Source organism: Hyperolius riggenbachi, chromosome 12, assembly GCF_040937935.1.
Source record: "Hyperolius riggenbachi isolate aHypRig1 chromosome 12, aHypRig1.pri, whole genome shotgun sequence".
Classification (NCBI taxonomy): Eukaryota; Metazoa; Chordata; class Amphibia; order Anura; family Hyperoliidae; genus Hyperolius; species Hyperolius riggenbachi.
In genome coordinates this window covers 101,277,249-101,301,726 of record NC_090657.1, presented here as the reverse complement: position 1 = coordinate 101,301,726, position 24,478 = coordinate 101,277,249, and the positions used below count along the sequence as shown (strand labels likewise).

The 24,478-nt window shown below is 45.9% G+C and overlaps 1 protein-coding gene across 1 annotated transcript in view; it reads right to left on the bottom strand.

Moving 5' to 3' along the window:
- CASC3 (CASC3 exon junction complex subunit) overlaps positions 1–6,191 on the bottom strand; it is a 71,653-nt gene extending 65,462 nt beyond the window's left edge. Inside the window, exon 1 of the mRNA XM_068264313.1 lies at positions 5,929–6,191. Within this exon, the coding sequence (XP_068120414.1) occupies positions 5,929–6,096 (168 nt within the window). The 5' untranslated portion in view covers positions 6,097–6,191. The remainder of the gene's footprint in view (positions 1–5,928) is intronic.
- Between the last annotated feature and the right edge of the window lie 18,287 nt (positions 6,192–24,478).

Genomic DNA, 24,478 nt, shown 5'->3' with positions numbered 1-24,478 from the left:
CAACAATCACTACAGGGGCTGATCCATGTGCACAGTAACAACAATCACTACAGGGGCTGATCCATGTGCACAGTAACTGTAATCACTACAGGGGCTGTTCCATGTGCACAGTAACAACAATCACTACAGGGGCTGATCCATGTGCACAGTAACTGCAATCACTACGGGGGCTGATCCATGTGCACAGTAACTGCAATCACTACAGGGGCTGATCCATGTGCACAGTAATAGCAATCACTACAGGGGCTGATCCATGTGCACAGTAATAGCAATCACTACAGGGGCTGTTCCATGTGCACAGTAATAGCAATCACTACAGGGGCTGTTCCATGTGCACAGTAACTGCAATCACTACAGGGGCTGCTCCATATGCACAGTAACAGCAATCACTACAGGGGCTGTTCCATGTGCACAGTAACTGCAATCACTACAGGGGCTGATCCATGTGCACAGTAACTGAAATCACTACAGGGGCTGATCCATGTGCACAGTAATAGCAATCACTACAGGGACTAATCCATGTGCACAGTAACTGCAATCACTACAGGGACTGATCCATGTGCACAGTAATAGCAATCACTACAGGGGCTGATCCATGTGCACAGTAACTGCTATCACTACAGGGGCTGATCCATGTGCACAGTAACTGCAATCACTACAGGGGCTGATCCATGTGCACAGTAATAGCAATCACTACAGGGGCTGATCCATGTGCACAGTAATAGCAATCACTACAGGGGTTGATCCATGTGCACAGTAATAGCAATCACTACAGGGGTTGATCCATGTGCACAGTAATAGCAATCACTACAGGGGCTGTTCCATGTGCACAGTAACTGCAATCACTACAGGGGCTGATCCATGTGCACAGTAATAGCAATCACTACAGGGGTTGATCCATGTGCACAGTAATAGCAATCACTACAGGGGCTGTTCCATGTGCACAGTAACTGCAATCACTACAGGGGCTGATCCATGTGCACAGTAACTGGAATCACTACAGGGACTGATCCATGAGCACAGTAACTGCAATCACTACAGGGGCTGATCCATGTGCACAGTAATAGCAATCACTACAGGGACTAATCCATGTGCACAGTAACTGCAATCACTACAGGGACTGATCCATGTGCACAGTAACAACAATCACTACAGGGACTAATCCATGTGCACAGTAACTGCAATCACTACAGGGGCTGATCCATGTGCACAGTAACAACAATCACTACAGGGGCTGATCCATGTGCACAGTAACTGTAATCACTACAGGGGCTGTTCCATGTGCACAGTAACAACAATCACTACAGGGGCTGATCCATGTGCACAGTAACTGCAATCACTACAGGGGCTGTTCCATGTGCACAGTAACTGCAATCACTACAGGGGCTGATCCATGTGCACAGTAATAGCAATCACTGCAGGGGCTGATCCATGTGCACAGTAACTGCAATCACTACAGGGGCTGATCCATGTACACAGTAATAGCAATCACTGCAGGGGCTGATCCATGTGCACAGTAACTGCAATCACTACAGGGGCTGATCCATGTGCACAGTAACTGCAATCACTATAGGGGCTGATCCATGTGCACAGTAACTGCAATCACTACAGGGGCTGATCCATGTGCACAGTAATAGCAATCACTACAGGGGCTGATCCATGTGCACAGTAACTGCAATCACTACAGGGGCTGATCCATGTGCACAGTAACTGCAATCACTACAGGGGCTGATCCATGTGCACAGTAACTGCAATCACTACAGGGAATGATCCATGTGCACAGTAATAGCAATCACTGCAGGGGCTGATCCATGTGCACAGTAACTGTAATCACTACAGGGGCTGATCCATGTGCACAGTAACTGTAATCACTACAGGGGCTGTTCCATGTGCACAGTAACAACAATCACTACAGGGGCTGATCCATGTGCACAGTAACAGCAATCACTACAGGGGCTGATCCATGTGCACAGTAACTGCAATCACTACAGGGGCTGATCCATGTGCACAGTAACTGCAATCACTACAGGGACTGATCCATGTGCACAGTAATAGCAATCACTACAGGGGCTGATCCATGTGCACAGTAATAGCAATCACTACAGGGGCTGATCCATGTGCACAGTAATAGCAATCACTACAGGGACTGATCCATGTGCACAGTAATAGCAATCACTACATGGACTGATCCATGTGCACAGTAATAGCAATCACTACAGGGGCTGATCTGCCTGCACAGTAACAGCAATCACTACAGGGGCTGATCTGCCTGCACAGTAACAGCAATTACTACAGGGGCTGATCTGCCTGCACAGTAACAGCAATCACTACAGGGTAGGCCTGCACGATTTTAGGAAAAGATTGAATCGTAATTGTTTCTGTCCAAAATTGTGATTTCTATTTTTTCAGCTGCGAGCTGCGAGCTTTTGGTTTAAATTCACAATGTACAGTAACATTTACAAACCTGCCTTGACAGAAAATGACATCATACTATTAAAGAGAATCTGTATTGTTAAAATCGCACAAAAGTAAACATACCAGTGCGTTAGGGGACATCTCCTATTACCCTCTGTCACAATTTTGCCGCTCCCCGCCGCATTAAAAGTGGTTAAAAACAGTTTTTAAAAGTTTGTTTATAAACAAACAAAATGGCCACCAAAACAGGAAGTAGGTTGATGTACAGTATGTCCACACATAGAAAATACATCCATACACAAGCAGGCTGTATACAGCATTCCTTTTGAATCTCAAGAGATCATTTGTGTGTTTCTTTCCCCCCTGAGGGGGGAGTGCATAGCAGAACCACAACACTAAAGGTCCGTACACACGCCGGACTTTAGGCAACGACGGGTCCGTCGTTGCCTCCCGCTGGGTGGGCGTGCCAGCGACAGTCCGGCGTGTGTACGCTCTGTCGTCAGACTGATACGGCTGTTTCTGAGCGATCCGCCCGGCGGATCGCTCAGAAACAGCCGTATCAGTCTGACGACAGAGCGTACACACGCCGGACTGTCGCTGGCACGCCCACCCAGCGGGAGGCAACGACGGACCCATCGTTGCCTAAAGACCGGCGTGTGTACGGACCTTGAAGAACTTGGCAGCCTTCCAGACACAGGCTGACAAGTCTGACAAGGGAAAGATACATTGATTTATTACAGAGACTGTGATAGTACAAAGTGTTGCAGTAAGCCAGAACACATTAGAATAGCTTTTGGAACTTGTAGGATGATAAAAAACAGGATGCAATTTTTGTTACGGAGTCTCTTTAAATTGATAGTATGATGTCATTTTCTGTCATGTTTATACATTTTACTGCATTGTGAATTTATCAAAACAAATAGCTATTAATAAATGCAGAGCTGAGTACCACAGCAGGTCCTGGGCAGTGGTGGTGATTCAAGTTGTTTGCTCGACAGGATAGTGGAAAGATAACAGATCCTGGGCAGTGAGCAGTTGTACAGTACACTGTGTGACCACGGGAGATAGGCTAGTGGAGAGATAACAGATCCTGGGCAGTGAGCGTGCAGTACACTGTGTGACCACGGGAGACAAGGTGTAAGTGCAGAACAGGAGTGTCTGATGTGCGGATCCTTCTCCTCCACAAGCAGCGTATTGGCTGCATTACACTACTTACTACCACTCTTACTCCTTCTGGCCAATTTTACGCATGGAACGCTTAAAATAGTACACGTAAAAAGCGCACATGCATAAAATTGTACGCATGAAAAAAAATCGCCACTTTGACGATTAGGAAATAGTCTTGCCGCAAATCACAATTTCGATTTCAAAACGATATATTGTGCAGCCCTACTACAGGGGCTGATCTGCCTGCACAGTAACAGCAATCACTACAGGGGCTGATCTGCCTGCACAGTAACAGCAATCACTACAGGGGCTGATCTGCCTGCACAGTAACAGCAATCACTACAGGGACTGATCCGCCTGCACAATAACAGCAATCACTACAGGGACTGATCCACCTGCACAGTAACAGCAATCACTACAGGGACTGATCCACCTGCACAGTAACAGCAATCACTACAGGGACTGATCCACCTGCACAGTAACAGCAATCACTACAGCAGGGCTGTGGAGTCGGTACAAAAATCTTCCGACTCCTCAGTTTATGAAACCACGACTCCGACTCCAACTCCGAGTACCCAAAATGGCCCCGACTCCAACTCCACAGCCCTGCACTACAGGGGCTGTTCCATGTGCACAGTAACAATCACTACAGGGGCTGTTCCATGTGCACAGTAACAACAATCACTACAGGGGCTGTTCCATGTGCACAGTAACAGCAATCACTACAGGGGCTGATCAGTGTGCAGAGTGACAGTGATCACTACAGGGGCTGATCCGCGTTCAGAGTGACAGTGTTCATTACAGGGGTCGATCCACATGCACAAAAACAGCAATCACTACAGGGGCCGATCCGTGTGCAGAGCAACAGCAATCACCTCATGGGCTGATCCGCGTGCAGTGTGACAGCGATCACTACAGGAACTGATACGCGAGCAGGGTGACTGTGCACACTACAGGGCTGATCTGTGTGCAAAGTAACAGCGATCGCTACAGGGCTGATCCACCTGCAGAGTGACAGCGATCACTACAGGGGCTGATCCGCGTGCAGAGTGACAGCAATCACTACAGGGACTGATCCATGTGCACAATGACAGCAATCACTACAAGGCCTGATCTGCCTGCACAGTACCAGCAATTACTACAGGTGCTGATCCGCACACAGAGTGACAGTGCACACTACATGGCTGATCTGGGTGCAGAGTGACAGCGATCACTACATGGCTGATCTGCGTGCAGAGTAACAGCGATCATTTCAATGGTGATCGGCCTGCAGAGCGACAGCAATCACTACAGGGCCGATCTGCCTGCAGAGCGACAGCGATCACTACAGGGCCGATCTGCCTGCAGAGCGACAGCGATCACTACAGGGCCGATCTGCCTGCAGAGCGACAGCGATCACTACAGGGCCGATCTGCCTGCAGAGCGACAGCGATCACTACAGGGCCGATCTGCCTGCAGAGCGACAGCGATCACTACAGGGCCGATCTGCCTGCAGAGCGACAGCGATCACTACAGGGCCGATCTGCCTGCAGAGCGACAGCGATCACTACAGGGCCGATCTGCCTGCAGAGCGACAGCGATCACTACAGGGCCGATCTGCCTGCAGAGCAACAGCGATCACCTCAGAGCCGATCTGCCTGCAGAGCGACAGCGATCACCTCAGGGCCGATCTGCCTGCAGAGCGACATCGATCACCTCAGGGCCGATCTGCCTGCAGAGCGACATCGATCACTACAGTGGCTGATCCGCACGCAGAGTGACAGCGATCACTACAGGGGCTGATCCGCACACAGAGTGACAGTGCTCACTACAGGGCGTATCTGCGTGCAGAGTGACAGCGATCACTACAGGGGCTGATCCGCACACAGAGTGACAGCAATCACTACAGGGCTGATCCGCGTGCATAGTGACAACAATCACTACAGGGCTGATCCGCGTGCAAAGTGACAGCGATCACTACAGGGGCTGACCCGTGTGCAGAATGATAGTGATTGCTACAAGAGGATGAATGGCACCTGAATGAAGCCAGCACATTTAGGTGCAACACACACACACACACACACACACACACACACACACACACACACACACACACACACACACGACATGAAATATCCAATTGCTACATAGTGATGACCTAAAAATTCTGGTAAAATCACATTCATTTTATCAGGGAGGGGATAATTTGGGGTTATAAAATCAGGAAACAAGGACAAGTCTGCGGATTAATTAGAGCATCTAATGAATGCTGTGGTTTCGGAAATTAGCATCTGACAGTCAGTGTGTATTACTATCATTAGCTGGGGGCTGCCCTGTACAGTCGGAACACCCGGCTCGGGCACTCACACACTCGGACTTCTCGGCGTCCCGGGCGACCTCCGCGCGCTCTCGGGTCTCAGGTGCAGCTGGTGCGTTCGGCTGCTCGGCGGAACCGGCACTCTCGCTACCGGACTCCTCTTCCTCCTCCTCACTGTCCTGGGACGCTCGTCTCCTCCGCCGCCTCCTATCCGCCATGTCGGTAAGGAAAGAATCCGCAGGGCCGTACAAAGAACTACATTATCCAGCATGCAACGCGAACCTAGTGCAGCAAGCGGAAGGGAGGACTACGATTCCCGACAAGCCATGCGCCAACCAATTGCTGAACCTCTGGGTGCAGCGCAAGAACTCGGAGTGTGCAGCGATTGGCCGATATGGGGGCGGGGCTGAGCTGCCCATGGACTGTCAGTGTGTTACTGTGTTTCTCCTATTTCCGGAACTAATGGGAGGGAGGATGCACATCATGTATCCGCAGCATGTTGTGTGGTGATTGGATATGTTGAGTAAGAAGTTTAGGAGCAGAGTTAATAATGCATAGCTTCAAACTTTTGCCTTTTTAGAGGGACACTGCCTCTTTGGAAACCACATCCCTATGTCCATTTTTCTACCTAAATTCTTTATGGTATGCATGACTAGGGGTGTGGGGCATTCTTACGGGGTCCATCTTTCTTATCCCCAAAAAGTTGGGAGTTGTACTTAATATAGCCGGTGTTGTGAAAGTTGTTGCAACTGGTTTAAAGGGATGAGTATCAGAATTTAAAGGTATAAGTATCAGAAAGTGCAACCTAACCAGTGACAACCGAGGTGACATGAGTGCACACCAAAAACCTCTAGCAGATCCGCAAAACAGAGGTTTTTGAAGCAGATTTCAGAGCGATTCTAGGCATGTTGAGGCCCCATTCACACTTGAGCGGTTTGCTGGTGATTTCGGCAAAACGCTCAAACGCTAGCACTTTTGAAAGCGCTAGTGTAATAAAACCCTATGGGCCCGTTCTTACTTGGGTGATTTGCGCTAATCGCCGCAAAACACATAGCCTGCACCATTTTCATCGGATTTCCCGGCAATCGCGTTTCAGTACTATAGAACCGCTAAACGCGATCGCGGAGAAATTGCTGCATTGTCCAGTGATTTTGCCACGTGAAATCGCAGAAAAATCACTCCTGCAAAACGCCGGCAAAAATCGCTTGCGGTTTGTGCTTCTATGTGTGAATGGGGCCTCAGAGAGGTTTTCTAAATATGCCTAGCGTTTTTTGGAGCATTTTTGTGTAGCAGATTTCAGGGCTGGTGCACACCTGAGCGGTTCTGGAGCGTTTTTTAAACGCTTGCAGGGGGAAAAGCGCTTGGCTAATGAAAGTGAATGGGATGGTGCACACCAGAGCGGTTTGTTTTTTCCACAAATGCAAACTCGGGGGCTGCAGCATTTTTTAGATTTCTGAGGCGTTTCTGCTTCAATGTTAAAGTTTAGAAAGTGGAAAACCGCTCTGAAAAACGCTAGATCAGAGCGGTTTTCCAGGCGTTTTTGTTACAGAAGCTGTTCAGTTAGGCCCCATTCACACTTACAAAATGCTAGCACTTTTGCTAGTGTTTTGCTCTGGCGATTTTTGGTGATTTTCACCGTTCACACTTGGCGATTTTTTTGGGCGATCACGTTTAGTGCTTCTATAGCACTGAAACACGATCGCTGGGAAATCGCATGAAAAGTGTGCAGGCGACGCATTTGCGTTTTGCGTTTTTGGGCGATTTGTGGCGATTAGCGCAAATCGCCCAAGTAAGAATTGGCCCATAGACTTTAATTACACTAGCGCTTTGAAAAGCGCTAGCGTTTGAGCGTTTTGCCGAAATCGCCAGCAAAACGCTCAAGTATGAATGGGACCTAACAGCTTTACTGTAAGGCCTGGTGCACACCAGAGGAGTTTTTCTGAGCGTTTTGAGTTTTTAAATCTGCTTCTAATGTTATCCTATGTGTCTGTGCACACTGGAGCAATAAGGTTTTGTAAAAAAAACCCATAGCATTACATTGGGAAGAGCTTTTAGAGGTTTCAAAAGCTCTTCCCAATGTAATGCTATGGGGTTTTTTACAAAACCTCATTGCTCCAGTGTGCACAGACACATAGAATAACATTAGCAGCAGATTTAAAAACTCAAAACGCTCAGAAAATCTCCTCTGGTGTGCACCAATATTTGAAATCTGCTACAAAAAAAACGCTCCAAAAAAAGCTAGGCATGTTTAGAAAGTGGCCATTCACACTACAGCGTTTTGGCAGAGATTTTGGCAAAACGCTCAAGCGCTAGCGCTTTTTAAAGCGCTAGTGCTATAATACCCTATGGGCCTGTTCTTACTTGGGCGATTCGTGTTAATCGCCGTCGATTAACGCAAATCGGCAAACGTGTAGCCTGCACCATTTTCAGGCGATTTCCCGGCAATCGCGTTTCAGTGTTATAGAAGCATTGAACGCGTTCGTGGAAAAATCGCTGCAGTGTCACTCCCACAAAATGCCTGCGGTAATCGCTGGCATTTTGCGCTTTGAAGTCTGAATGGGCCCTTAACATGCCTAGAAACGCTCTGAAATCTGCTTCAAAAACCTCTAGCGTTTTGCGGATCTGCTAGAGGTTTTTGGTGTGCACTGGGCCAGAATGTCAGTAAATTGCTTCCTGGAGCAGGAAATAGATAAAAAAGGGTCAATAATTCTTAGATTTGAGCTCTTGCATACTTCAACGAAGGTGTCATTGAGCAGAGACGATGAAACAGTAAAAACTAAAAAACTAGATTCAAATATAGAATAAAACCGTGGGACATCTAAAAAAGTCATTTTTAGGAGAAGGTGGATAGAAACAATTGTTTTTCTCATCAATTTAGTTTTACCTCGGATGTCCTTAGGCCTGTTTCACATCTAACAATGCGTGCAGGAGCCGTTCTCCTACACGCGTTTTACTAGCCTGCGGCTGTCGTCGGGAATCTGCGGTGTGACGCTGAGTAGCGGCGGTAGTATCAATTAACCCGACGGGGAAACGCCGATTCCCGGCGATAAAATGCGCCCGGATTTGTCGTACCACAATGCATCGAAACGCAGCGTCGGGTGTGAAAGGTAAAATGAAAGTCTATGGACTTTCCTTTTACCTTGGTTAACGCAAAAAGGGCTCTGGTGTGAAAAGCTGTTATGATCAGAGAATGCAACCCAACGTAACCCTATTCTCACACAGAACCCTCCTCTGCCAGGCAACTAATCACCTCCGCCCCTCCAGGGAACTAATAAACCCTCCTTGGTGGACAACTAATAACTCCCTGCCCTAGGAACTAATAACCCCCCCTGGAGGGAACTAATAGCCCCCCTGTGGTTGCAATTAGTAACCCATCCTCCCTCACCTGTGGCAGCTAATAACCCATCCTGCCCCTCCCAGACTTTTTAAACATAGGACACCAGCAGTTGCGAATAATTACAGGTAAGATTCCTCAGAGAAGCCACGCATGCGCAGTTATGCTCAGTCCGACCAGCACGCATGCGCTGTACGGTAAGCTGCTAAATCTAATGGGTTGCAATATCTTCCACCACACCGGTTATGTATGAAGTTACATGGAGAAACAGAACAACTATGGTGGGCATATGACTTTAGTAGAGATTCAACTGTGAGCTCCTCTGAGGGACGAGTACATATTACTTCGGCGCCGCTCAGTTCGGCGCGGGGAGAGCCGAATGATGGCTATCTCTGCTGCCGTTAAATACTATTCCCCCTCCGAGTTGACGCAACTCGGAGGGAGATGTAATTCGGGGTCTGACCGCCGACAGAGCCCCGAATTACTGCTACGGGGGGCACGCATCATAGCATTGCTGCTCTGACGGCGCCCAGCTTTGGCGCTCGGCTTTTAGAGCTGTGCGCCGAGATGAACTGATCCGCTGTGGGACAGAGTTACAAGACTATATAATAATAATAGTTATTTAAAGATACCACTATTAACACAAGAGATCAAGGGTTGAATCCGCGGCTGAAACTAGTTACCTATTCAGTAAGGAGTCCTTGGGGAAGACTCCCCAACCCCCCTGGGGTGGCCTGATGAGTGTGTCCTTATTGGCTGCAAATGTCAAGTGCTTTGAGTTCAGCAGGAGAAAAATGCTATGCAAATGTTAACATTAATGGTATTACGTTTAAATGTCCTGTTAAGCTCTGCAGAACGTCAGAGCTATACTGTATGAATATTAAATATGGCAAACGGGCATAACTAAAAATCACTGGGCCCCCTGCAAAACTTTGGATGCCCCCCCCCCCCTTGCTTTCTGCACAGGTAAACTGAGAACCAATGTTATTCAATTGGCTAGTGCACAATTGAATGTGTTTTCCCCATGCAGATAAAAACACAGCAGACAAGCGCTGCACATATTTTATCAATTACATTAGCTTCTGTGATAAAACATGCATGTTTTCACACATATAGACACACATGGGGCTTGATTCACAAAGCCGTGCTAACTGTTTAGAGCGGGTGTGCTAAACAGTTAGCACGTGAAGTGCCGTTCGCGGACTTTTGCGCGCGAATTGTGGCACTTTGCGCGCGCAAAAGTCTGCGAATGGCACTTCACGTGCTAACTGTTTAGCACACCCGTGCTAAACAGTTAGCACGGCTTTGTGAATCAAGCCCATGGTGTGTAGAAAACACATAAAGAAAAACGACAGAGTTTGATCCCAGCCTCAGCTTATTACACTCACTCTGTCCATCTATGATGAAGCAGAAATGGCTCAGACTTCTCCAGCATCACTTCAGTACAGAGCACTTGGGGAGGGGTAGAGAGGTTGCGGGCTAGGTGCTGTACACAAAAGCCTGCTGCACACTGAACAGGGACTGGCTACAAATATTTATCTACAAAACTTTGTATGATTTGTTATCAGTGGCTGAGCAGAGAGTCATTAGAACAATTGTGCAGAGAGCAGAAAGCTTTTTCTCTCCGTTGTTATAAACTGTTCTAATCACCTTTTTTCGGCACCAGCAACTCATCAGCAAGAGTTGCACACACGACTCATCACAGCAAGCAGGAGATAGACTTTCTCAGGCTTCTTCAATATTCACGTTATTTATTCAGGAAACAGAAATACAGATAGATACAGTTCATCATATCCTAGCCACGCCAATCTTCATGTTGCGTTACAAGCCTCTTGATTACCTTCCTAGTGACTGTAATCAAGTCTTCTTAGATCTATTCTAAGTTACATCTAGACTACCTATGTACAGCATACATTATATCAGATTACATATAGAATGAAAATACTTAGAGGTCCCAGTCAGCATTAAAGTAGGAAGCATAGCAGAAATCAGAGAGCCCTTTTTCAGCTCGTCCGGCTATTTAATACTGACTAGGAAAGAGTTAAATGTGACCTCATCTTCGCCACGACTATTGGCTTAGCCCCCTCGTGGTGTCATAATACACACCTACTCGATTAATATTTAATGAGGCTCTTGACATACTTACAGGAATTTGGTATTTAGAAAACATGGCCTATGTTTACTGTTCCTGTGGTGTACATGTTGAGGTCAGTGTAGGCCTGTGGCCTTCTTTCAGGAACATGTTCTACGATGTTCTCAGTATCTGCTTGTTTATTCAAGCAGACACTGAGATGCCTCTGCCTGCATCACAAGAAACTCTATTTATTTTAAATGTATACACTGCGGACAAGCCTTTTACCTAAACTCAGGCCAAGTAACTGAGGCCTACTTAAATTCTAACATCCGCGCCGAGACTCCTCAAGCCTCACTACAGTACACAACACTTGGGGAGGGGTAGAAAGGCTGAGGTAGAACAGCACTGTACACTGAATAGTGACTGTCTACAAATCTTTATCTTCGCAGGGCGCTCCGCGCGAAGTGCCCATTAAAGCCTATGGGACTTTGCACACGGTACTTAGCGCGCGATCTGATTGAAAGAAACGGTGCTAACCTACTTAGCACCCTGGTTAGCGCGCCTAAAGACTTTAGACGTGCTAAGTAGGTTAGCACCACATAGTGAATCAAGCCCTATGTGTCTATGTGAGGAGGCCCAATCAACCCAGGCATTAAACATCATGGAGCCTTGATTCTTTGAAAATATTAGGCCACAGGTGTGCTTTTTTCCAGAAAGCATGAATATTTCCATTTTTTATTGCCCATGACCTTTCAGCCATTAAATTTGCATCAACCTTTCTCGAGATGTCTTCCAAAGTTGGAACATAATGAGATTTCCAGTTGTCAGCTATATTCAATTTAGCCACAATACACACATGATTGAAGATATATCTCTCACGTGGAGGAAGGTCAGATGTTTTTAGATGCAATAAAGCCATATCAGGAGTTATAGTAGTGAGAAATACAGGTGATTTTTTAAAAGAATGTTTCTATACTCTTCCAGAGATTTACAATTTTTGGACAATACAGAGAAATATCTCTGTAAATGGACAATTGTGTGTAAAAAAAAAATCATACCAGCATGGGTATGTGTAAAAATACAACCCAAAACACATTATACTACTTCTCCTGAGTACGGCGATACCACATGTGTGACACTTTTTTGCAGCCTAGGAGCGCTAATGGGCCCAACGTCCTATTCACAGGTCATTTTGAAGCATTTGGTTTCTAGACTACTCACGGTTTAGGGCCCCTAAAATGCCAGAGCAGTATAGGAACCCCACAAGTGACCCCATTTTAGAAAGAAGACACCCCAAGGTATTCCATTAGGAGTATGGTGAGTTCATAGAAGATTTTATTTTTTTGTCACACGTTAACGTAAATTGATTTTTATTTTTATTTTTTCACAGTGTCATTTTCCACTAACTTGTGACAAAAATAAAATCTTCTATGAACTCATCATACACCTAACGGAATACCTTGGGGTGTCTTCTTTCTAAAATGGGGTCACTTGGCGGGGTTCCTATACTGCCCTGGCATTTTAGGGGCCCCAAAGTCTGGAAACCAAATGCCTCAAAATGACTGTTCAGGGGTATAAGCATCTGCAAATTTTGATGACGGGTGGTCTATAAGGGGCCGAATTTTGTGGAACCGGTCATAAGCAGGGTGGCCCCTTAGATGACAGGTTATATTGGCACTGAAGTGCAGGAAGCGCAGGATGTTCTCAAATCGTGACCTGGACATGGCAGCAGAGAACATGGGCATGTGATGTATTGGGTGCGTAGACCAATAAGACCGCAATACTGTTACGCTTGGTGGTATATCCTCCACGGTCAGCACACAATGCGGATTCTGACGTGAAGGAGGTACACACGCTAGCATAAGGAACCAGGATATCCCCAGTTTAGTGGAGGAGAGGACTGACTCCAACAGGAGATGTGGCGCACAGAGCAGGCGTAAATCCGAACAGCCACAAACAATCCTTCCACTGTAGTGGCTCAGCGCAAGGTAGCACTGAGCGCATAAACCAGAACTCAGGAGATCAGGACAGGTAACAGGATGAACGTTTGCTTAACTAGTCACTGCTTAAGTGACAGCAAACGTCCAAGACAAGACAGACTGGAATGAGGCAGCCAATGCGATTGCAGCAGTGGCGTGCCTCACAAGGACAGGACAGAATAGTCGGGAAATAGAGTCAAAGAAGGCAGACGTAATCCACACAAATATACAATAGGTATGATTTCCTAGCGTATTACGGTTACAGCTATCAATGAACTACAAACGACTAACTGACATATGTATATATCGGCGATAAACCGATATATGACATAAGCAAGGAACACTAACTAAGAACTGAAGCAGGACTAGGAACAGGACTGAACTAGCTAAGCACGGGTGATCACGATACGCGCAACCTACCAAAACGTGCTGGAAACTAACTGACTGAACACAGAATATAAACAGTTCGAGTACGTATATATCAGCGACACTGATGTATTAACGTAACACGAATATTATTATTTATTAGATTTATATAGCGCCAACATATTACGCAGCGCTGTACAATAAATAAGGTTACAGACAATGATAACAGGGGTGACAGAACAATACAGGTAATCGACAATAGATACAACTAAATACAGGTAATAGCAAAAAGATGCACAACACAATGCAGACAGTAGTACAATGCCAGATCATAAACTGGAGGGGTAGTGGTAACAAGTTCCAAATTCTGGGTAAAGTGCACACAGTTATGTATGATACACAAGGGGAGAGGGCCCTGCCAAAGGCTTACAATCTAGAGGGAGGGGTTGGTGACACAAAAGGAGGGGGTACAGCAAGAAGTTATTGGCAGAAAGGATTAGGGCAGTGTTGAGTTGATGTAGGCCTCCTTGAAGAAGTGAGTTTTGAGTGCTTTTGTGAATACCAAGAAAATAACAAACGTGCTAGTATGCGTATATATTGGCGATGAACCGATATATGACGCAAGACAAGCAAAGTAACAACTTCTGATAACAAGAGCAAAACTAGGAGGACTCGCTGACCCCTTTGCAGGAGTCAGCGCAGTCCACACAGACTAGGAACGAGGTGGGGGCCAGACAGAGTAACAGACAGAATCTGAGACTATGATAACCCATGGAACACTGCAGGAAGCAGTCCTTTATACTGAGGTCATCCAATGGGAGCAGACATGCAGATTCCCACACAGATGAATGGTAATCAATCACAGGCTAACAGCAGGAAAGGGCAGACAATGATATGCAGCCTGCAAGAAAGGGATTGCAGCTCCATTGCAACAGACAATGTTTGTTTTCACAAAAGCATATTAATCTGTCATTAACTTCAGAGCGACTGCAGATGGAATCAACGCTCAGTGTAAGAGCACGCAAAATTATGCGAGCAAATGCACGCAAAGAAATCAAAAACTGCTTGTCTCCAGTAAAACTTCAGCCAGCAGTACATGCTGCAGAAGTGATCATAACAAATACATTCTTTTTGGCTAGACCCATGTAAAGGAAAATGTTACGTTCAGAAACTTGGAATGGTTTCCACCGAAAAGGCTAGGTGTGGTAGCTTCTTGGATTGGCGGTTGCATACTGTGTGGCATAACGGTTGGTCTCAGCCACAATTAAGTCGTAGAGACCAGCAGTGATCAGAAAAAAAATTCTGTCACTGCAGTGGGGCGGGTGAGGGTTTGGCCGGGTGATCAGAAGCCCGCAGGGGGCAGATTGGGGCCTGGTCTGATGGATAGGAGTGCTAGGGGGGTGACAGAAGGTGATTGATGGGTGTCTCAGGGGGTGATTAGAGGGGAGAATAGATGCAATCAATGCACTAGGGAGGTGAGTTTGGAAGGGGGTCTGAGGGGGATCTGAGGGTTTGGCCGAGTGATCAGAAACCCACACGGGGAAAATTAGGGCCTGATCTGATGGGTAGGTGTGCTAGGTGGTGACAGGAGGTGATTGATAGGTGTCTCAAGGTGTGATTAGAGGGGGGAATAGATGCAAGCAATGCACTGGCGAGGTGATCAGGGCTGGGTGATTGGGTGCCCAAGGGGCAGATAGGGGTCTGATCTAATGGGTAGCAGTGACAGGTGGTGACAGAGGTGATTGATTGGTGATCAGTGGGTGATTAGAAGGGAGAACAGATGTAAACAATGCACTTGATCACTGGAGGTGATCTGAGGGTGGGTCTGCGGGCGATCTGATGGTGTGGGTGGGTGATCAGATGCCCGCAAGAGGCAGGTTAGGGTCTGATCTGATGGGTGGCAGTGACAAGGGGTGATTGATGGGTGATTGGCAGGTGATCAGTGGGTGAATACAGGGGAGAATGGATGTATGTATACGGTACACGGGAGGGGGGGTCTGAGGGCGTTCTGAGGGTGTGGCTGGGTAATTGGGTGCCCGTCAGAGGCAGGCTAGGGTCTGATTTGATGGGTGGCAGTGACAGGGGGTGATTGACAGGTGACCAGTGGGTGAGTACAGGGGAGGATAGATGTATACAGTACACGCAGGGGGGGGGGGGGTCTGGGGAGGATTTGAGGGTGTGGGGGGGGTGATCAGGAGCACCCAGGAGGCAGTTTAGGACCTAATCAATAAAATAGCGCTGATAGATAGTGACAGGGAGTGATTGATGGGTGATTAGGGGAGTGATTGGGTGCAAACAGGGGTCTGAGGGGTGCTGTGGGCGACCAGAAGGCAGGGGGGGGGGGGGTAGGATCAGTGTGTTTGGGTGCAGACATGGAGGGCTGCAGCCTGCCCCGGTGGTCCATCGATCACTGGGACCACCAGGGCAGGAGGCAGCCTGTATAATATGCTTTGTATACATTACAAAGCGTTTTATACATTTGTATGCGCGATCGAGTAGTCAATTACCCGCCGCCGCTTCCGTATGGGCAGCGGGTAAGAGCGCCAGGTGGACGGAGCCAGTCGCCAGCGGCAGATCGCGTGACGCGATCACGCCGCGTAACCACGCCCCCCGCCGCCGCCGCTGATGAGCGTAATGCGGTCGTTTGGGCCCAGCCCTTGCCGCCGCCCATCGGCTTAAGGTGATCGGCAAGTGGTTAAAGTGATTGGACCCGCAGGGGCTCAGGGCAGGATGAGTGGAGCTCTTGTCATTGCCAATTAGCAGGCATAAGTTCGTAGCGCTCGCTATGCTACTCTGATAAGGCATGTAAACTCTGATAAGTCACACTAAGCATGCAGTAAAGGGAGTAAAAGGAGATAGCGAGCGTTACAGGAGGTAGGTAGGACAAGGTGGAGGCCACTCCTTGCTTTTACATGGTAATTTAACTGTTTTGTATAATTAATTTTTTTTTAGCAAGATTCTTTATCGTATTTTTTTCTGGTATTCACACGTCTTTTCTCTCCTCCTTTTGACTAGTCTCCCTAGTTGTGAACTTCTTCACAGAAGTGTTCTCAGTGTTGTCTGATTTGGAAAGTCATTGGATCAGGACATATGTAAGTATTGAATAGCCTCATAACCAGCTATGGTAAAGTATTTCAGTAGACATCAAAGAGATTTCACATCAAATGACATGTAGCTGTCAGGGAAATTAAATGTCCTGGAACAGATACTATTTTCATAAGGGAAATGTACATGAAAATAACATGTTGGCTTGCTAAGATGCTCCTATACAATAGAAGGTGTGAGGTATGAAGTAAGAGGTATGTTGATGCTGGATCCTTACAACCCCTAGGTTAGGTTCGCTTTACAATGGGTTTTTGCCCTGGACGGTGACTGTGCATACGCTGTTAAAGTCGGCAGCACAAACCCCACTTGTAGAGAAGAGAGTTCTGTGAATTAAGGCCTGAGCTGCTATCCAACAGCTGAGCCTGATTGGAAGGGTGGATATTCAAGTTGCACAGCGAGAACAGTAAAGAACATGGGGGTATTACTGTGACAAATTGAGGAGAAGCTTTGTGCTAATTAAAGGGACCCTGAGCAGACTCTTGAAAAACAAATCTGCACTTACCTAAGGCTTCCTCCAGCCCCACGTAGCCCATGAGGTCTCTTGGAGTTCTCTGGGTCTGCTCCGTGGTCCTGCTAGTAGCTCTGTTAAGCTGGCGACTTTGGCTGAAGGAGGCTTGCGGCGACGGGTGTGTGATAGCGTCAGGTGCGTGGACAGGCCGTCCAGGAGAAATAGCTAATGACTTCAGGCGATGTCGCCAGCTTAACGGAACCGCCAGTGGGACCATGGAGCAGACCCAGAGGACGCCGAGTGACCTCTTAGGCTATGGGAGGGGGGGGGGTGGCTGGAAGAAGCCCCAGGTAAGTCCAGATTTGCTTTTAAGGGTCTACTCGGGGTTCCTTTAACCCCTAAGGCTTCTTTCACATCTAGAACGCGTGCAGGAGCCGTTCTCCTGCACACATTATGGCCTGCGGCGTGTCATCAGGATGTTGTGGTGCAACGCAATCAGCGGCGCTAGCTATTCATTCACCCGATGGAAAAACGCCGGCCCCCGGACAATTAAAAGCTCCTGCGTGCGTCGAACTACAACGCACCAAAACGCAGCGTCGGATGTGAAAGGTAAAATTAAAGTCTTTGGACTTTCATTTTACCTTGGTTAACGTTAAAACACAGAAAACGGGCTCAGATGTGAAACTTTAACTGCACCTGGCGATCCCTGTACTGACGTGCAGCTCAGCTCTACAAGAAGCATTACAAAGAATTTGGTGGAGCTACTGAGGCGCAAAATCCTTCCTTTTGAATTATAAAAATTGCTTATTGTTTAAATTGTCCTGCAGGCTGTATTTGCTATACATACTTATTATATTGTATTTGTGTAACATTGTATGATATTAAAACCGCGAAACGCGTTGCCTGTGCTATAATAAATCTTTTGTTTATTACAAAGATTTGTCGTCATTGAGGTAAGCTACCTCACGTTTTTGTCAATTTTAAACTGTTTTTAGATGCTTTTATCTACGATTAGGGCGCCTCTTTACAATTGTCTATTGTATGATATTACTCTCTCTGCACTGCAGAATACAGACTTTACAATGGATGTTTCATGATGTCAGTTCCACCCCGCAGTACCTTCTTTTCCAACACATACAAATACATTGTCTGAGCATGAGGGAGGGGCTTCATGACCACATGAGTCTGTCACCCTTAGAGTGAGGACATGAAAATCTCTCTCGTGCACTCACGCACACACGGTTGAAGCTTCCACCTGTAGCTGTTATGTAAATTGCCGTGACATGAAGATGTGCATATGTGCTTGTGTATTTGTATGCATGTGTAGTCATGCTATCTCATGCACTGGGCAAGTTACATCAGCCCTGGTTTATGGTTAGATCGTATACTCTTGTAATAGATATATACAAAATGCATTCCTCCGTTATGACTGTTTAGACCATTCCTAGCTCAGAATTTGTTTTATATACAGCTTAAAAAACCATATGAATCATTTTTTCATATTTATTTTAATAGGTTCAACAGTAAAATACATTTTACTGATTTTTGCACCAACTCCACAGCCTTGGTAACTATTAGACTAAGGAGTCGGAGTCAGTGATTGTGCGTGCACCAGGCTTGAGGGCCCTTTCACATTGGCACGGTGCGTTGTGTCAAATTGACGCACTGCTACCGCAGGCTAATGAAAGTAAATGGAGATGTTCATACTTCTCATGTTGCAGTATACTGTGCCGGAAGTGGCAGAATTAACGCTACGCTAGGGCATACCTATGTTATGCGGCAATCTGCCCCGACCCCCAGAAGCCTCTGGGAATGCGAGTGATTGTTCGCCTTCCCAGCCTGTATATCGCCCCCTATGCTGCTATTGTGGCTCCTTAGCAGCATAGGGGGCGATATACAGGCTGGGAATGCGAACAATCACTCACGTTCCCATGCCTGTCGGCCAGTGACGGCGAAACCGGAAGTCGTCGCCGGCGGGTCCAGAGGCATCGGAGCGGAGCTGCGAGGGCACCGATCGGCTGCAGGGGGCTGAGGGAAGCCCCAGGTGAGTTCATCTCATTTTTTTTTTTTGACTTAAGGTTATCTTTAAGCCTGGTGAACACACAATCACGGAACAATTTTACTACCTACATGTAGTACAAGGGTTTATCTACACAACTTGCTCACGGTATTCATTATCTGTTGACCTTCATACTACATGGAGGCGGTAAAATTGGTCAGTGACTGGCCAATCATAATTGAAAGTTCAATTTTAAAGTTAAAGTTTAATTATAAGAAATACTTTGTTTTTTTTCTACCTACAGAAATTGTCAATCATAATTGAAAATGTGTACCAGACTTTAGTTTGGCTAGCAAGGTTTACAAGTAAGGCACCATCTTACTGCTTTGTAGTACATTTGAGAGTTTTTTGTAAGACTTGCTGAAGTTAATTTCATAGTGTAAATTCTTTGCATAATTCCACTGGTCACAATATGTATTTCATGCTCCCCTATGTAAGCCAGCAGCGGGCAACGTTTCTCTCGAGCACGAAGTTAAAGGTGGTCTTAATAGCTAGAAGGGATGTAAATAAGCAAAAAACCCACACCAAATATTATAATATCTGCTTTTACATTAAAGTTTTTTCTTACACCATGGGACATAAAGTTTATTTTTTTTTTCCAACCAAAATGTTTAAGGCTAGGTTCACAGTGGTCAGATGCATAGCTCACGCATTATAATGACTGTGAGCTGCAATGGAGACTGGCCACATAGTTTATGCAGCAAGTTAGAAAAACGCGATCAGTTAAAATGCAGTACTGTGAACAGCCTCATAGAACTATATGGACAGTGAGTTGACATGCAAAATTTTTCTGCAAGGCAACTGACCACTGTGAACAGGGCCTAAAAGCAGAACGAAGTTTGTGTTTTTGTTTCCCTTTTAACTGAAAGTGTGGGCGGTTTGTTATGTTAACCGCTTTCGGACGGCAGTGAAATCTATGCCCTGTTTGGAGGCTGCTATTCCTGCCAGGGCGTAGATTTCACTCACCGACGCACGATCTCGTCGCCTCTATCGGTCGCGTCACGCTCTCCCCGCAGCAGCTCATTCGCCCTGCTGTCGGTATGACAGCAGGGCTCCGTGAGCTGGTCAGGAACCGATTTCATTGGCTCCAGATCCTGTCATCAACCATGAGCCAATCTACAGTGCAGCTATCTATTTGCATGAAAAGCTGAAGAAGCCTTGTATTCATGCTAGATGGAAGCCAGCCGAGGTCTCCTTTAAAGTGACACTGAAGCGAAAAAAACCCCCATAATGAATTGTATGTGTATTACGGATAATAGAAATTAGTCTCATATTTTTATTTTCAGTTATATAGTGTTTTTTTTTATAGCATTGCATCATATTGTCATATTGCAGTTTGCTCTGTCTTATAGTTTAAAATACAGAGTGTGGTTTGTAGAGCTAATGACCCTTTGAACTTCTCTATGCTCGGGCTAGCCGCCAGGAGCTCATTGCAGAGTATATCGCACAGCGGGTGCTTTTACTCACCTCCTGGGGGATCCAGACATCGGTAGCCGTTCTCCTTCCTGTCCTCCGAGGCTCTGAATCACTCTGGTGAGATCACCATCAGTAATCTCACCGTAGAGTTACAGCACCACCCGGAGGACAGAGGTAAAATTGGAGCGCTGGGAGGTGAGTGCTGGGGCTGCTGCAGAGACTCTGGCGGCATGATTTGTTTTCCTGATTTTACGATCTGAAATGTTTTATAAAGACCCTAAAATCCGGAAATAATCCTACCGCCAGGGAGGTTAATAAACCTCTCTGAGTTTTCCTTGGTGCTTCTGCGGGAATCATGGGTGTCATTGGCTTAGTTAGAACAGAAGTGGAAGATAAACATTCCCACTCTACTACTGAGGATTGAGAAACAGCACTAAGTACCCAAGGGAGCTCTGGTTTCTTCTACAGATAAATTGATTGAAATTTAAGATTCTTCATAAACCATACTATTCTCCTACTGCTAGACCTGAGAATTGTCCTAAAGCCATAACTGTTATGGGGTCTTTTATACATATGCTTTGGTCTTGCTCTAAACTCTAAATGATTTGGTTGGGTCCAAACTCTAATAAAAAGAATCTTACATGTCAGGCCCCCAATGTGACCCTAATATTTTTATTTTACAGTCGATTGAGGAATGAATAGCAAACTTCTTCTACGATTTAACAATTACTATGTAGACTTGTTCATTTCCCTAAAAAAGAGATTTTGTACAAGTGGCTGCCATATTTTTTTCCTTTTACGCAATACCAGTTCCCTGGCAGTCCTGCTGATCTATTTGGCTGCAGTAGTGTCTGAAGTACACCAGAAACAAGCATGCAGCTAATCCTGTCAGCTCTGACAATATAGTCAGAAACCCCTGATCTGCTGCCTGCTTGTTCAGGGTCTATGGCTGAAAGTATTAGATGCAGAGGTTCAGCAGGACCACCAGGCAACTAGTATTTCTTAAAAGGAAATAAATATGGCAGCCTCCATATAACTTTCACCCCAGGTTCACTTTAAAGGGGAACCTGCGTATAAAGGATACCAGAGGTGAAAAACCTAGGAGAAAATGAGGGGAGCTGGTATGTATGGTGAGCCGTCCTGAGGCCCACTGCTCCACTCGTTCACCTTTCTGCCCCTTCGCTGCTGCTAATTGCTCTCCGGCACCCTATTCCGGGTCACCGAAGTAGAGCATCACTGCACCTGTTCTGGCCCGGCTGCGTGCGTCCCACAGCGCGTGACCGATGCTGGGAGTGCTCTGCGCATGCCTCAGGACGGCTCACCATACATGCCAGCTCTCCCCGTTTCTCCTATATTTTTGCCTCTGGTATGTGTAAACGTTTCTCAGGTTGTTCCCACTGAGAAAGAGTAATCTTTTTTTAGAGATGGGTGAACTGGGAAAGTTCTACCTTCCATGCAATCAAACCCTTGATAAATGTCTTGTGCTGAGGTAGGGAGTACCAGTTCTTTAGTCTGTTCTGCAGCATACTCTGCTTTTAACAGTTCAGCAGTATCTGCTGCACTAAACAAATAGCAAGCTACCTTTGTCTGAACCTGACACCAGCCTTTCCTCCCTCTCTTCTAATGCTGGGTACACACTATGAGATTTTATGGTCGATTTACTGTCAGATTGATTATTTTCAACATGTTCGATTTGCTTTCCGATCGATTTCCGAGCATTTTCAAATCAATTTCCTATTAGTTAACAGAAATTGATTGGAAAATGCTCGGAAATCGATCAGAAAGCAAATCGAACATGTTGAAAATAATCAATCTGACAGTAAATCGATCATAAAATCTCATAGTGTGTACCCAGCATAATGAATCCTCCGCAAAAAGGAACCTTTCCTGGATCTTATCCTGCTGAACCAATGAAACCTGCTTTGTTGCCTGATTTACCCCAACAACGGTGGGACGGTGGAACAAGTGCTGGAGGGAGGTTTAGTGGGGGCATCAGAGGCCTAATGGTACCTGCAGGGCCGGTTCTAGACTTTTTGCTGCCTGAGGCAAACTTGTGAGGATGCAGAACTCAGGAAGCAACAAAAGTAGCTCCCACAGTACAATCTGGAGACAGAGGAGGTAAATGAATTGAACATACAGGCACCTGCACAAACTGATTGTATGCTTCCTAGTGGGAAATACAACAAGAACTGAGGCATAGTGATAAGAGGTGGGAGTTTATAGGGTGCTGTACATTTTGATTGGTTGTTTTGTTTCCTTAGGAGGAAACCAGCTTTGTCTTGTGTAAGCCTTCCTGAGGCATGAGAATATAAAACAGCAGCCATGTCAATGAGACATTAAACCTTGCTTCAACTTGAAAACTAGACTTAACCGTTAAAACCAGAATAAGGCCTTGGAGGCGGGGAAGTTCCTGCTTATCAGCTGCTCCCATGCACCAGCCAGACACTTGAGAAGTGCCCTCATTGACTCACACCCGGGTGCAACCGTTCTAAGATGCCATTTTGCAGTTGTTTTGCCATAGAAAGTATTCACAGTCACTTGTAGGCTTGGTTTAGATGGGCAACTTCTGGCATGTTTACTGCCAGGTTCACCAACGCCCACATTGAGATGTCAGGGAGCATTCATGTCCATGAGTTTACCGTCATTTGTGTGAACCTTGTGGTCAATCAGAATTTTTCAGAAGCCGCATGTAGCGTCCCATGATGGCTGCTTTTGGCGGTTCCATGCCCCACATCAGCTAAACGAGACACCCCAGAAGCCTGTGTGATCTGGCCCTAAAGAAACAATGCTAGTTCATTTAAGATTGTGTGAAGATGTATGGAGATGTGAATTCTACCCATATTAGCAGCAAGGTTAGATGAGAAGCCAAACGCAATCAAAGAACATTGCTAGGAAGCCATAAAAAGTAGAGAAATTGACAAAACACATTTTTAGGTTTTATTTAAAAAAAAAAAAAAAAAAAATAAACAACATAAGAAAAATGTTTTTTTTTTTCTCCAATACTCATACATAACAAGCTTAAACCATTTCCCATAGTCCACCCATCAACAATGATGTGATCTAACTCTGAAAAAATAAACTCAACTTGACTCTCCCCTTTCTTTATTTAAAAAGAAAAAGACAATTTCTTTCAGACATTACTTATTTTAAAATATTTACACTCAAACAAATAATTTTACACTGTAGAAAAACAAACTGTGGGAAAGGTGAATAGCTTGTGAAAATGTAAACTGTTATTTTGCACTGTGATGGTAGATAGTTGAGGCAACACCCCTTTAACTGGGGTACAATGAAGTGCAGGCCCCTCTGGCAGCAAACAGATACCTGGGTATTTTTTTTTTTTCACAGTGCTTAAACTAGAGTTAAAACACTATTCTGGAGGATGTTAGGTGAGCAGAGCTGCAGACATATTTTGCTTTCTATGAGGTAAAATGTTTTCAGAGACCCCCAATTAGGTCTAAAGCAAATACAGTCTGTCTGTATATCTATAACCATTTCACTCAATCATGAAGAGCAGTACAAACATGGCCATTTTATAGCCTGGACTAGTAATCATTTAAAATGGAAATTGGCAGGTCACTAGGAAGCAATAGCATAAACTCACAAAATCCTTTCCTTCATGGCATTTAAAGGGAATGTGAAGGTATTTTTGTTGGTCGATTAAGGCTTTATAGTAAAAAAAAAAAAAGTTAGAAATGTATGAAGTATTACAAATAAACTTTTCCTTTTGGCTCCCCACCTGGCTAAAGGAAAAAAAACTAATGATATAATGAACTGTATGGGCTGGTGCACACCAAAACCCGCTAGCAGATCCGCAAA